Here is a 14,217-nt window from a genome sequence, read left to right on the forward strand (position 1 = left end):
TGACAGGTATGAGGTGATACCTCATTGAGGTTTTGATTTGCATTTCCCTGATGATGAGTGATGTTGAGCATCTTTTCATGTGTCTGTTGGCCATCTGGATGTCTCCTTGGAGAAATGTCTGCTCATGTCTTCTGCCCTATTTTAAAAAAAAATTTTTTTTTAAAGATTTTATTTATTAGAGCATGAGCAGGGGGAGCAGCAGGCAGAGGCAGAGAGAGAAGCAGACTCCCTTCTGAGCAGGGAGCCCAATGTGGGGCTCGATCCCAGGACCCTGGGATCATGACCTGAGCTGAAGGCAGATGCTTAACCGACTGAGCCACCCAGGTGCCCCACTTCTGCCCTATTTTAATTGGATTATTTGTTTTTTGCGTGTTGAGTTTTATAAGTTCTTTATATATTTTGGATACTAACCTTTATCACATACGCCATTTGCAAATATCTTCTCCCATTCAGTAGGTTGTCTTTTAGTTTTGTTGGTTGTTTCCTTTGTTTCAGGGAAGCTTTTTACCTTGATGTACTCCCAATAGTTTATTTTTACTTTTGTTTCCCTTGCCTCAGGAGATATATCAAGAAAGAAGTTGCTATGGCCAATGTCAGAGAAATTACTGCCTGTGTTCTCTTTTAGGGTTTTTTTTGGTTTTAGGTCTCATGTTTAGGTCCTTAATCCATTTTGAGTTTATTTTTGTGTATGGTGTAAGAAAGTGGTTGTTTCGGGGAAAAGCTCTTTAACATTGGTCTTGGCAGTGATTTTTTTGGATATGACACCAAAATCGGAAGCAGCAAAGGCAAAAATAAACACATGGGATCACATCAAATTGTAAAGCTTCTGCACAGCAAAAGAAACAATCAGAAAAATGAAAAGGCATACTATGGAATGGGAGAAAAAAATTTTTTAAAGATTTTATTTATCTGAGAGAGAGAGAGAGAGAGCATGAGTGGTGGGGAGGGGCAGAGGGAGAGGGAGAAGTAGACTCCCCGCTGAGCAGGGAGCTCGACGCGGGGCTCAACCCCAGGACCCGAACTGACTGAGCCACCCAGGTGCCCCTGGAAGAAAATATTTGTAAACCATCTACATGATAAGGGGTTAGTATCCAAAATATATAAGGAGCTTGTACAACTTCATAGCAAAAATCCCAGTTTTATTTTAAATGGGCAGAGGACTTGAATAGATATTTTCCCAAAGATATACAAATGGCCAAAAGGAAAAGATGCTCAGCATTACTAATCACCAGGGATGGAAATCAAAATCATAATGAGATTATTTCACACCTCCTAGAATGGCTGTTAACCAAAAAGACAAAAGATAAGTGTTGGTGGGGATGTAGAGATAAGGGAACCCTGTGCATTGTTGGCAGCAATATAAATTGGTACAAGCCACTATGGATGTATTATGGTGGTTCCTCAAAAAACTGAAAGTAGAATCACCATATGATCTAGCAATCCCTCTCTGGATATATGTGTGTCTTGAAGGAAATGAAATCATTATCTTGAGGAGATATTTGCACCCTATGTTCAATGCAGCGTTATTCACAGTCTCCAAAACATGGAACAACCTAAGCAGTTGTTAATGGATGAATGGATAAAGAAAATGTGACACACACACAATATTATTCAGTCATGAAAAAAAAAGAAGGAAATCCTCATTTTTGCAACATCATGGATGGATCTTGAGGGCCTTGTGCTAAGTGAAATAAGCCAAACAGAGAAAGACAAATATTATGTGTTCTCACTTACGGGTAGAATCTAAAATAGCCAAATTCCTAGAAATAGATAGTAGAATGAATGGCGGTTGCCCAGGGCTGGTGGTTGCCCAGGGCTGGTGGTTGGGGGAAATCAGGAGATGTTGGTTGAAGGGTAAAAACTTTCAACTATGTGATGAATAAGTTCTGGGCATCTGGTTATATAGTATGGTGATTATAATTAACAAATACTTTATTATATACTTGAACAAGTTAAGGGAGTAGATTTTAAATGTTATCACCAGAAAAAATAAAAAAGCAGTTATGTGAGGGAATGAAGGTATTAATCTTACTGTGATAATCATTTTGAGAGATAGATATATATATATATCTGATCAGCACATTATATACCTTAAACTTACGTGTTATATGTCAGTTTCTCAAACTGGCAAAAAATACCAGCATTATTTTCAGTCACAAAAAGATTGATGACAATCTAAATCTCACATCATGGAACATTATGTAGTCATTAAAAAACAAGCAGTAGATCTGTGTGTGTGAAATGAATTGATAAACCAAGGTGCAGTGTAGTAAACATGGTGCATTTTATACCTACTAAAGAGTAAAGCAAAAATTGTATAGTAATAGATATGCTTTAAATATTATATAGGGGAGAAATGGGGGGAGATGAACCATGAGAGACTATGGACTCCAGGAAACAAACTGAGGGTTTTAGAGGGGAGGAGAGTGGGGGGATGGGCTAGCCAGTGATGGGTATTAAGGAGGGCACGTATTGCATGGAGCACTGGTGTTATGTGCAAACAATGAATCATGGAACAGTACATCAAGAACTAATGATGTATGGTGACTAACATAACATAATAGTAAAAATAAATATTTTATAGGATATGTACCGCAGATATATATTTTTTGCATATTATGTATTTCTTGAGCATGTTTCAAATGCTTTGATTAAATGGGTCTTGGGGTAAGGGCTGAAGACCTGTTCTTGAAACAAGCTTTTTCAGAAATTTTGATGCCAACACAGGTTTGAGAATCATTGAAATAGATGTTGTATTGCCTTAAATAAAACATCCCTTTTTCTTTTCTCCAGGGCCTGGAAATTTACACTCCAGGATTCCAGGACAAACACAGTAAGTTTCTAAAGGCAGTCACCGGTAATGTTTTCACCTAGTTTTGCTGTAACAAATGAGAGGGTAGGGGATTAGGAAAGGGAAATGGGGATGGGTCTCTTGGCCATCCAGCCATGGCTGAGTAGTCATAGCTGGGCGGGACACCTTTCACTGATATGAGAGCAAGCCAGATTTTGCCAAACCTTTTAAGGCTGGAGGAGCTCTCTGAATATAGGCAACGCTTGTACCAGTGTTACCTTCCAGAAATGTCTGTATCTCAGAAAGTTTTCCAACACTTTGAGTTCTTTGATAAACAGGGATGGCTCAAAGGACCACGGAGTCCTTTCTGTGCATAGCATCTCAGCTTTGTGAAACAAGCATTTTTGTTGATTACTTGATTCTAGTTCTAGTTCTGATTCTGAGGTCACTGAGACAGTTAAACCCCATTTGTAGGGGCTCATAATGCCGTGCTTATTTCTGTCAGAGAATCAAGGCAACTTCTTCACTCAGCTTCTGCAGTCAGCATTTTTATTCTTCAGATGGGATTTTATTTTTCTTTAATTTCTGTAGGAAGAAAAGAAACAAGTAGATGAAACTTATAAAAGATAATTTGTACAGGTGGGAAAAGAAAATAGAAAAGACTTAAAATCCAAATGTCTTTATTTCCTATTCCTGTTAGTCTCTTCCTCCTAAGCCTGCTCTGAAACTGCAGTTACCTTTTCTTTCATAAAAATCTTGGCTGAAATTAGTGTTAATGATCCATATACTTGGGGGTAAGATTCTATGATGATTCTTTGTATGAAATTTTTTTTTTTAAAGAGTGCTTGATTTTTTTTTTCCACTGGGAAGTAATTTCATGAAGGATTTTTTTTTAATGCAAAAAATAGGCACTGGAGGAGATAATGCTAAGTGAAATAAGTCAAGCAGAGAAGGACAATTATATGGTTTCACTCATTTATGGAACATAAGAAGTAGGAAGGTCGGTAGAAGAAAGGGATAAAGAAAGGGGGGGTAATCAGAAGGGGGAATGAACCACGAGAGACTGTGGACTCTGAGAAACAAACTGAGGGCTTCAGAGGGGAGGGGGTGGGGGAATGGGATAGGCTGGTGATGGGTAGTAAGAAGGGCACATATTGCATGGTGCACTGGGTGTTATACGCAACTAATGAATCATGGAACTTTACATCAAAAACCAGTATGGTGACTAACATAATATAAAAAAATATTATTATAATAAAAAAATAGACTGTCTGTAGAACAGTCTCTGCTACGTTTCAGACTGTAGGATTTTTATTTAACAAAAGGATTGTTGAGAGTGGTACAACATCTTTGAAAAGCCCTGGGTGATGGGAAACTCTGTGGTCTCCTTGGGCAGTGAGGGCTCTGTTCTTGCCTCCTGCAGATGGCTGAAGAGACCTCCTCCGCCCTAATTCAAAGGACACCAGAATGCAGGGTTGAAAGGGTGTGGTGGGGAGATACTCCTGTTCATTGCTTCTCACAGAGCTGTTTTATTTGCCATTCTAATTTTTAAGAATTTGCTAAGTAAAAAGGATATATATGCATAGAATCCCAAGAGCCTGTAGTTGCTTTGTGACAACTCTCTTTCATTCTCTCTTTCCTCTCATAGGCTTACGTTGGCTCAGAAGTCCTGTATGATGAGACAGCTGTGGCTTCTTCCCCACCTCCTTACACAGCCTATGCTGCACCAACTCCTGAGGTAGGAAGCAAATCTTAGGGTTTGAGAATCCAAGTGAAGGGGAGGTTGGGGTCTCTGTGCTCCTGTCCTTTTTAAAAAATAAAAAAGAACCTTGAGCCACTATGAGAGAAATTAGAAACGTACTCAACCCTTTTCTTCTTTACACTTTTTTAAAAAACAGATTATTGTTTTCTTTCATAAAATTTATAATCTTCATGTTCACATTTTGTTTTAAAGATAGACCTGAAAATGATTCATGTTAATGACAGTTGCTTTGGTAATATGATATTGATGATTTATGTTTTATACTTAATGAATTAGTTAATGAATGAGAATTCAAATACTTGAATTCTCTTTATAATCAGAAAAAATGCTGCTTTTATTTTGAAAAAACAAAACCTTAAGAAATCACATACCAAATACCTTGGGAGGTATCTCCTAGTTAGAAGTGCCAAGTGTTGAGTGCTACATATAGATGTCTCTGTTGTCAGAGGTACTTCTGATTTGTTTTGTTTTGTTTAACTTTTAATTTTGAAATAATTATAGATTTATAGGAAGTTGCAAAAATAATACGTAGAGATCTCATGTCCTCTTCACCCAGCTCTCCAGTTGTTACATGTTAGATAAAATCAAAACAAGAAATTTGAAATTGGTACAGTGTTTATTCTGGTTTTGTATCTTTTTATCATATGTGTAGATTTGTGTAATTAGCCCCTCAGTCAAGATATAAAACTATTCACAAAATCTTCCTTCTACACCCTTACATGGTCCCATCTTCCTTCCCTTTTCCTGACTCCTGTTAACCACTGATTTATTCTCTGTCTATATAATTTTGTCATTTCCACAGTGTTATATAAATTGAGTCATGCAGCATGTGATCTTTTTGAGTTTGGTATTTTTCGCTTAGCACAGTGCCCTTGAGAACCATTGAGCTTGTTGCATGTGTACCCCATTAAGTATTGAGGGGCATTTATCTGTTGGGGTTGTTTCAGAGTTCTATTACCAATAAGCCCACTGTGAACACTCATCATGTACAGGTTTTTGTGCAAACATAAGGTTTTATTTCTCTGGAAAAAAATGCTCCAAAATAGAATTGCTGGGTCTATTGTATGGTAGATACATGGTTAGTTTTTTGAAAAGCGTATGGTAAATGCATGGTTAGTTTTTTAAAAAGCTAACAAACTGCTTTCCAGAATGACTCTGCCATTTCACTGATGAGTAATCCAGTTTCTCTGCATCCTCCCCAGCATTAAGTGGTATCACTTTTTTTTTTTTTTAATTTTAGCTGTTCTAACAGGTGTGTAGTGATATTTCATTCTGGTCTTAATTTGTGTTTCCCTAATAGGTAATGATGTTGTCATTTTTTATGTGCTTATTTGCCATCATATATCCTGTTCAGTAAAATGTCACCTCTTGTCTTTTGCTTGTTTTCTAATTGTATTATTTTTTTAACATTGAGTTTTGAAGTTCTTATATATATGTTTGAAATAGGAACCCTTTGTCAGATATGTGTTTTGTAGCATGTATTTTTATTCTCTTAACAATGCCTTTCACAGTTGTAATTTTCATGCAGTCCAGTTTCTCAGTTTTTATGGTCCATGCTTTTGTTGTCGTGTTTCACACTTCACCAGACCAGGTTTCCTAAGGTTTTCTCCAGTGCTATTTTCGAAAGTTTTATAGTCCCAGGATTTATACTTAAGTGTTTTCCATTGTGAATTAATTTTTCATAAGGTGTTCGGGTTAAGTTAAGGTTCATTTTGGATGTCTGATTGTTCCACTACAATTTGTTGAAAAGACTTTTAGTCCTTTCTGGAATTGCTTTTGTATCTCTGTTAAAAATCAGTTGGCTGTATTTGTGTGTGTCAGTTCCTCAGTTCTCTGTTCAGTCCCATTGATCTATGTGTTTTTCTTCCTCTGACACCACACAAACTTGGTTACTGTAGCTGAATAAAAAGTCTTGAGATTGGATAGACTGAGCCCCTACTTTATTCTTCCTTTTCAGAATTCCCTTAACTGTTCTGGTTCCATTTCCTTTCCATATGAAGTGTCTAAATCTACAACAAAGTCTTAATAGATTTTGATAGAAATTGTTTTAAACTTATGTATCAGTTTTATTGGGGGAGAGTTGACATCTTTATTAGGTCGAGTTTTCCAGTTAGTGAATGGACTGTCTATTTAGATGCTCTTTGATTTTTCCACCAGCATTTTGCAGTTTCAGTATAAAAATCTTGTACATGTTTTGTTAGATTTACTGTTATTTCTCTTTTTTTTTTTTGAATCTTTGTCTGTGGTATTGTATTTTAAATGTCAGTTTCCCCAAATTTATTGATTTTTGTTTGTTGGTCTTGTAGCTTGTGAACTTACTAAGCTCACTTATTGGTTCTAGAAGTATTTTTTTTGTACTTCTTTGGGATATAGTACATAGACAACCATGTCATCTACAAATAGGGAGAGTTTTGCTTCTTCCTTTGCAGTCTCTGTGCCTTCTATTTCCTTGCCCAGGTTGGAATTTCTAATATTATGTTGAATAGTGTGGTAAGAGCAGGCATCCTTGCCTTATTCCTGATTTTAGGGGGAATGCATTATGTATGAAGCTAGCTATAGGTTTTTGAAGATGTTCTATAATAAATTGAGGAAGTTCACTCCATTTCTAGTTTTCTGGCAGTTTTTTTTTTTTTTTATCATGAATAGGTGTTGAATTTTGTCAAATACTTTTCTGCATCAATTGATATGGTCATGTGATTTTTTTTTTTTAACCTGCTAATATGGTGGATCATACTGATTGATTTTCAAATATTGAACTAACCTTGCATCCCTGGAATAAACTTCACGTAGTTGGGGAGTATAGTTCTTTTCATTTATTGCTGAATTCTGTTTGTTAATATTGTTAAAAATTTTTGCATCTATATCCATGAAAGATATTGGTCTGTAGTTTTTTTTTGTACTGTTATTTTGGTATCAGGTAATACTGGCCTTACAGAATGAGTTTTCTAGAAGAGATTATATAGAATTGGTGTTAATCCTTCTTAAATATTTGGTAGAAATCTCCAATGAAACAGTCTGGGCCTGAAGATTTCTTTTTGGGATATTTTTGATTACAAATTCTATTTTCTTAATAGTTATAGGACTATTCTCTATTTCATATTGAGGGGGTTGTAGTAATTTATACTTTTTGAGGAATTGGTCCTTTTCATATAAGTTGTCTAATTTATGTGTGCAACTCTGTTGTTTATATTTTCTTGGTGGATTAACTGTATTATAATGTAATGTCCCTTTTTGTTTCTGGTAATTTTCTTTTGTTTTTGATGTCTGCTCTGTCTGATATTGATATAGCCACTTCTGCTTACTTTTTATTGTTTGCATGGTATATCTTCCAATCTTTTCTTTCAAGCTACATATATCATTACATTTGAAGTGAGTTTCTCATAGGCAGTATATAATGGGGTCATCTCCCCCTGTACATCTGACAAACCTCTATCTTGTAATTAGTATAGTTAGACCATTTACATTTAATGTAGTTTGTGATAGGTTTATTTATTTTTTTTATAATGATTTTTTCTTATATTATGTTAGTCATCATCCAGCACATCCCCGGTTTTCGATGTAAGGCTCGATGATTCATTAGTTGTGTATAACACCCAGTGCACCATGCAATATGTGCCCTCCTTACTACCCATCACCGGCCTATCCCATTCCCCCACCCCCCTCCGCTCTGTAGCCCTCAGTTTGTTTCTCATAGTCCATAGTCTCTCATGTTTCATTCCCCCTTCCGATTACCCCCCCTTTCTTTATCCCTTTCTTCCCCTACTGATCATTCTAGTTCTTATGTTCCAGGGATGAGAGAAATCATATGATAGTTGTCTTTCTCTGCTTGACTTATTTCACTTAGCATTATCTCCTCCAGTGCCGTCCATGTCGTAGCAAATGTTGAGAACTCGTTCTTTCTGATAGCTGAGTAATATTCCATTGTATATATGGACCACAACTTCTTAATCCAGTCATCTGTTGAGGGGCATCTCGGCTCCTTCCACGATTTAGCTATTGTGGACATTGCTGCTATGAACATTGGGGTGCATATGGCCCTTCTCTTCACTACGTCTGTATCTTTAGGGTAAACACCGAGTAGTGCAATGGCTGGATCCTAGGGTAGCTCAATTTTTAACTTTTTAAGGGACCTCCACACTGTTTTCCAGAGTGGCTGTACCAACTTGCATTCCCACCAACAATGTAGGAGGGATCCCCTTTCTCCACATCCTCTCCAACAATTGTTGTTTCTTGCCTTGTCTATTTTTGCCATTCTAACTGGCGTAAGGTGGTATCTCAGTGTGGTTTTGATTTGAATTTCCTTGATGGCTAATGATTTTGAACATTTTTTCATGTGTCTGTTAGCCATTTGTATGTCTTCATTGGAAAAGTGTCTGTTCATATCTTCTGCCCATTTTTTGATTTGTTTATTTGTTTCTCGTGTGTTGAGTTTGAGAAGTTCTTTGTAGATCTTGGATACCAGTCCTTTATCTGTAGTGCCATTTGCAAATATCTTCTCCCATTCCGTGGGCTGCCTCTTAGTTTTTCTGACTGTTTCCTTGGCTGTGCAGAAACTTTTAATCTTGATGAAGTCCCATAAATTCATTTTATCTTTTGTTTCTCTTGCCTTTGGGGATGTATCATGAAAAAGGTTGCTTTGGCCGATGTCGTAGAGGCTGCTGCCTATGTTCTCCTCTAGAATTTTGATGGATTCCTGTCTCACATCGAGGTCTTTCATCCATTTGGAGTTTATTTTTGTGTATGGTGTGAGATAGTGGTCAAGTTTCATTCTTTTGCATGTAGCTGTCCCAATTTTCCCAGCACCATTTATTGAAGAGACTGTCTTTTTCCCACCGGATGTTTTTTCCTGCTTTATCAAATATTAGTTGCCCAAAGAGCTGAGGGTCCATTTCTGGGCTCTCTATTCTGTTCCATTGGTCTATGTGTCTGTTTTTGTGCCAGTACCATGCTGTCTTTGTGATCACAGCTTTGTAGTACAGCTCGAAATCCGGCATTGTGATGCCCCCAGCTTTGTTTTTCCTTTTCAACAGTTCCTTGGAGATTCGGGGTCTTTTCTGTTTCCATACAAATTTAAGGACTATTTGTTCCAGTTCTTTGAAAAACGTTCTCGGTATTTTGATCGGGATAGCATTGAAAGTGTAGATTGCTCTGGGTAGCATGGACATTTTAACTATGTTAATTCTTTCGATCCATGAGCATGGAATATCTTTCCATCTTTTTATGTCTTCCTCAATGTCTTTTAAGAGTGATTTATAGTTTCTAGAATAAAGGTCCTTTACGTCTCTGGTTAAGTTAATTCCAAGGTAACGTATGGTTTTTGGTGCTATTGTAAATGGGATGGATTCCCTAATTTCTCTTTCTTCGTTCTCGTTATTCGTGTACAGGAATGCAACTGATTTCTGAGCATTGATTTTGTATCCCGTCACGTTACTGAATTGCTCTATAACTTCTAATAGTTTGGGAGTGGCTTCTTTTGGGTTTTCCAAATAGAGTAGCATGTCATCTGCAAAGAGAGACATTTTGACTTCCTCTTTGCCGATTTGAATACCTTTGATCCCTTTTTGTCGTCTGATTGCTGTTGCAAGGACTTCTAGTACTATGTTGAATAATAGTTGCGAGAGTGGGCATCCTTGTCGTGTTCCTGATCTTAAGGGAAAGGCTTCCAGCTTTTCCCCATTGAGAATAATATTTGCAGTAGGCTTTTCATAGATGGCTTTTATGAGATTGAGAAATGTACCTTCTATTCCTACACTCTGAAGGGTTTTAATCAGGAAAGGATGCTGTATTTTGTCAAATGCTTTTTCGGCATCGATTGAGAGGATCATATGGTTCCTGAGTCTTTTCTTGTTGATATGATGTATCATGCTGATTGATTTGCGAATATTGAACCACGCTTGCATCCCAGGTATGAATCCCACTTGATCGTGGTGAATAATCCTTTTAATGAACTGTTGGATTCTATTAGCAAGTATCTTGTTGAGGATTTTGGCGTCCATATTCATTAGGGAAATCGGTCTGTAATTCTCCTTTTTGAGGGGGTCTTTGCCTGGTTTGGGGATCAAGGTAATATTGGCCTCATAGAATGAGTTTGGTAGCTTTCCTTCTGTTTCTATTTTTTGAAATAGCTTTAGGAGAATAGGTATTATTTCTTCTTTGAATGTTTGGTAGAATTCCCCAGGAAAACCGTCCGGGCCTGGAGTTTTGTTATTTGGAAGGTTGTTTATCACTGACTCAATATCTTCATAATTAATTGGCCTGTTTAAGAAATCAATTTCTTCCTGTTTCAATCTTGGTAGTTTATAGGTTTCCAGGAAGGATTCCATCTCTTCCAGATTGCTTAGTTTATTGGCATATAGCTGTTGATAAAAACTTCTAATAATCCTTCCAATTTCAATGGCGCTTGTCGTGACCTCTCCTTTTTCATTCATAATTTTAATAATCTGGGTCCTTTCTCTTTTCTTTTGGATAAGTCTTGCTAGTGGTCTGTCAATTTTATTGATTCTCTCCAAGAACCAGCTTCTAGTCCTGTTGATCTGCTCTACTGTACTTCTGGTTTCTGCTTGATTGATTTCAGCTCTAATTTTGGTCAACTGCTTCCTCGTGCGTGGATTAGGCCTGTCCCTCTGTTGCTGTTCCAGCTTCTTGAGGTGAGAATATAAAAACTGCATTTTAGATTTTTCTATTCTTTTGAGTGAGGCTTGGATGGCTATGTATTTCCCCCTTAGGACTGCCTTTGCAGTATCCCATAGGTTTTGAACTGTTGTATTTTCATTCTCATTGGTCTCCATAAATTGTTTAATTTGATTTTTGATTTCCTGGTTTATCGAGTCATTCCTGAGCAGGATGGTTCTTAGTCTCCAAGTGTTTGAGTTTCTTCCAAATTTTTCCTTGTGGTTGAGTTCCAATTTCAGAGCGTTGTGGTCTGAGAATATGCAGGGGATAATTTCAATGTTTTGGTATCGGTTGAGACCTGTTTTGTGTCCCAGAACATGGTCTATTCTTGAGAATGTTCCATGGGCATTAGAATAGAATGAGTATTCTTTGGTTCTGGGGTGTAGTGTTCTATATATATCTATGAGGTCCAACTCGTCGAGTATGGCATTCAAAGCCTTTGATTCTTTGCTTAGTGTTTGCCAGGGTGTTCTGTCTATTGCTGATACTGGAGTGTTGAGGTCCCTCACTATTAATGTATTTTTATTTATATGTCTCTTTATTCTGGTTAAGAGTTGTCTTGTGTATCTTGCTGCTCCCCTCTTGGGGGCATATATATTTATAATTGTCATATCCACTTGTTGAATATTTCCTTTAAGAATAATATAGTGCCCTTCTGCATCTCTAACTATAGTCTGTAGTTTAAAATCCAGTTTATCTGATATGAGAATTGCTACCCCAGCTTTCTTTTGAGGTCCATTTGCGTGAAAGATGGTACTCCATCCCCTTACTTTCAGTCTGAATGCATCTTTGGGTTCGAAATGAGTCTCTTGTAGACAGCAAATGGATGGGTCATTTCTTTTTATCCAATCTGCAACCCTGTGGCGTTTTAAGCAAGAATTTAAACCATTAATATTAAGACTGAGTACTGAGAGATATGCTTTTAATTCTGCCATGTTGTCAGTAAAGTCTTTGTATTGGCTGTGACTTTCTGTTCTGTATCACTCTTGGGGCCTTTTTACTTTTATAGAACCCCCCATAATATCTCCTGTAGGGCTGGTTTCGTGGTTACGAAATTGGTTAGTGACTGGCGATTCTGAAATGTCTTTATTTCTCCATCAATTCTGAATGACAGCCTTGCTGGATAAAGGATCCTTGGCTGCATGTTTTTCTCTGAAAGAGCTTTAAAAATGCTCCCCCAACCCTTTCTCTCATTCCAGGTCTGTGTAGACAGGTCTGACGTAATTCTGATGACTTTGCCTTGGTACGTGAGAAATTTCTTTGCCCTGGCCACTTTCAATACTGTATCCTTGGATCTAATATTTGCGAAATGCACTATGACGTGACGTGGTGTAGGTCTGTCATGGTTGAGCTTGGGAGGGGTCCTCTCTGTCTCTTGGACACGAATTTTTGTTTCCCTTGCTAGATTAGGGAAGTTTTCAGCTACAATTTGTTCAAATATCTCTTCTAGACCTCTGTTTTTCTCCACCCCCTCGGGGATGCCAATGATTCTAACATTGGATCGTTTCGTTGAGTCAGTAATCTCCCGTAGCCAACATTCGTGGGCGTGGATTTTTTTAAGACCATCTTCTATTTTTATTTTTTCCTCTATTAACCCATCCTCCAATTCACTAACCCTTTTCTCTGCTTCGGTGACCCTGGCCGTCAGAGCCTCTAGTTTTGCCTGCATTTGGCTCATAGAATTTTTAATTTCTGTCAAATTCGCTCTCATTTCCGCCCTTAGGGATTCTATATTCTCAGTAACATTTTCCTTAATACTTTTTTCAAGTCTACTCATTATCTTGACCATTGTTACTCTGAATTCCATTTCTGATAATTTGGTTACATCCATATCCGTTACTTCTGTGGCAGAGGCCACAGACTCACTGTCTTTTCTTTGCTGGGGGGGGCTTCTCCTTCTTGTCATTCTGATGAGGAGAGGTTGCGGGGTTGTCCAGAGCCCAAATTATTGACTGGGTCCCAGGCCGTGCCCCTTGTTTTATAGGGATCTTAGAGATGTGGGCTTCTTCTTTAAAGATTTTATTTATTTACTTATCTGAGAGAGGGAGACTGACAGTCAGCAAGAGCGGAACAGAAGCAGGGGAGTGAGAGAGGAAGAAGCAGGCTCCCAACGGAGGAGCCCGATGAGGGACTCCTTTCCGGAACGCTGGGATCACGCCCTAAGCCAGAGACAGGCGCTCAATGACTGCGCCACCCAGGCGCCTCGGTTTGTGGGCTTCTTGATTTTTCAGCCTGCCTTCTGTGTTCTGGGGGAGGGGCCTGCCGCGCCGATACTCAGGCAACCCTGTTTGGTTAGAGTCTCCGTGTCCCCTGCGAGGGAGGATGGGGATGGGCACTCTCTGAGCCGGTATTTCCAGGCTTTTGTTCTCTGGCGGCTTTCCCTGGCAGCCGGCTATGCCTCTTCTGAGAGTCAGAGCAGCAGAGGCTGCATTGTCACAGAACGGAGGGATTGCGGCCCGTTCTCCACTGATGTTCTGGCCACTTTAACTCTTACTGTTGGTGCTGCTCAACCCTGCAGCGTCCCGGGATTCGCGCACCAACCCGGCGTCCCTGCCCTCACTTCCAGGGCTGGCGCGTCTCTGTCCTTTGTGTTTCTAATGCCGCCAGCAGCCAGCCGCCCCCCGCCCCGCACGCTCCTGGGTCTCCCGGTCTCAGTCTATGCCCGGTGAGCACACCTCGATTCCGGATTTTCGTGAGAAGGCTGGTGGCGCGCGCACCTGGTTCAGGGTCTCAGTCTGCTGTTTCGCGGGTGCCGACCGCGAGTCCGCCCGCTCCCCCGTGCAGGTGGCCCGCCAGCCGCCAGCCGCCCCGCGCGCTCCGGGAGCTCCCGGTCTCAGTCTGGATCCCGTGAGCACACCGGGATTCCGGTGTTCCGGGAGATGCCTGGTGGCGCGCTTTCACGGCTCACCGGTCTCAGTCCGCTCTCTCGCGGGTGCCCTCTGTGAGTCCGCCTGCTCCCCCGTGCAGGTGGCTGCCGCTTCCCGGCGCCCAA

At 39.3% G+C, this 14,217-nt stretch overlaps 1 protein-coding gene across 5 annotated transcripts in view; it reads left to right on the plus strand.

Annotated features, from left to right (window-relative positions):
* The window catches only part of PLEKHB2 (pleckstrin homology domain containing B2), a 61,154-nt gene that overhangs the window by 26,001 nt on the left and 20,936 nt on the right, over positions 1 to 14,217 (plus strand). For all 5 annotated transcript variants that reach the window (XM_026492917.4, XM_026492915.4, XM_048215726.2 and 2 more), the window contains 2 exons: positions 2,794 to 2,833; positions 4,440 to 4,529. In XM_026492917.4, coding sequence (XP_026348702.2) covers positions 2,794 to 2,833; positions 4,440 to 4,529 — 130 coding nt within the window. The remainder of the gene's footprint in view (positions 1 to 2,793; positions 2,834 to 4,439; positions 4,530 to 14,217) is intronic.

The sequence above is a fragment of the Ursus arctos genome, unplaced genomic scaffold, assembly GCF_023065955.2.
Source record: "Ursus arctos isolate Adak ecotype North America unplaced genomic scaffold, UrsArc2.0 scaffold_10, whole genome shotgun sequence".
In the NCBI taxonomy this organism is placed as follows: domain Eukaryota; kingdom Metazoa; phylum Chordata; class Mammalia; order Carnivora; family Ursidae; genus Ursus; species Ursus arctos.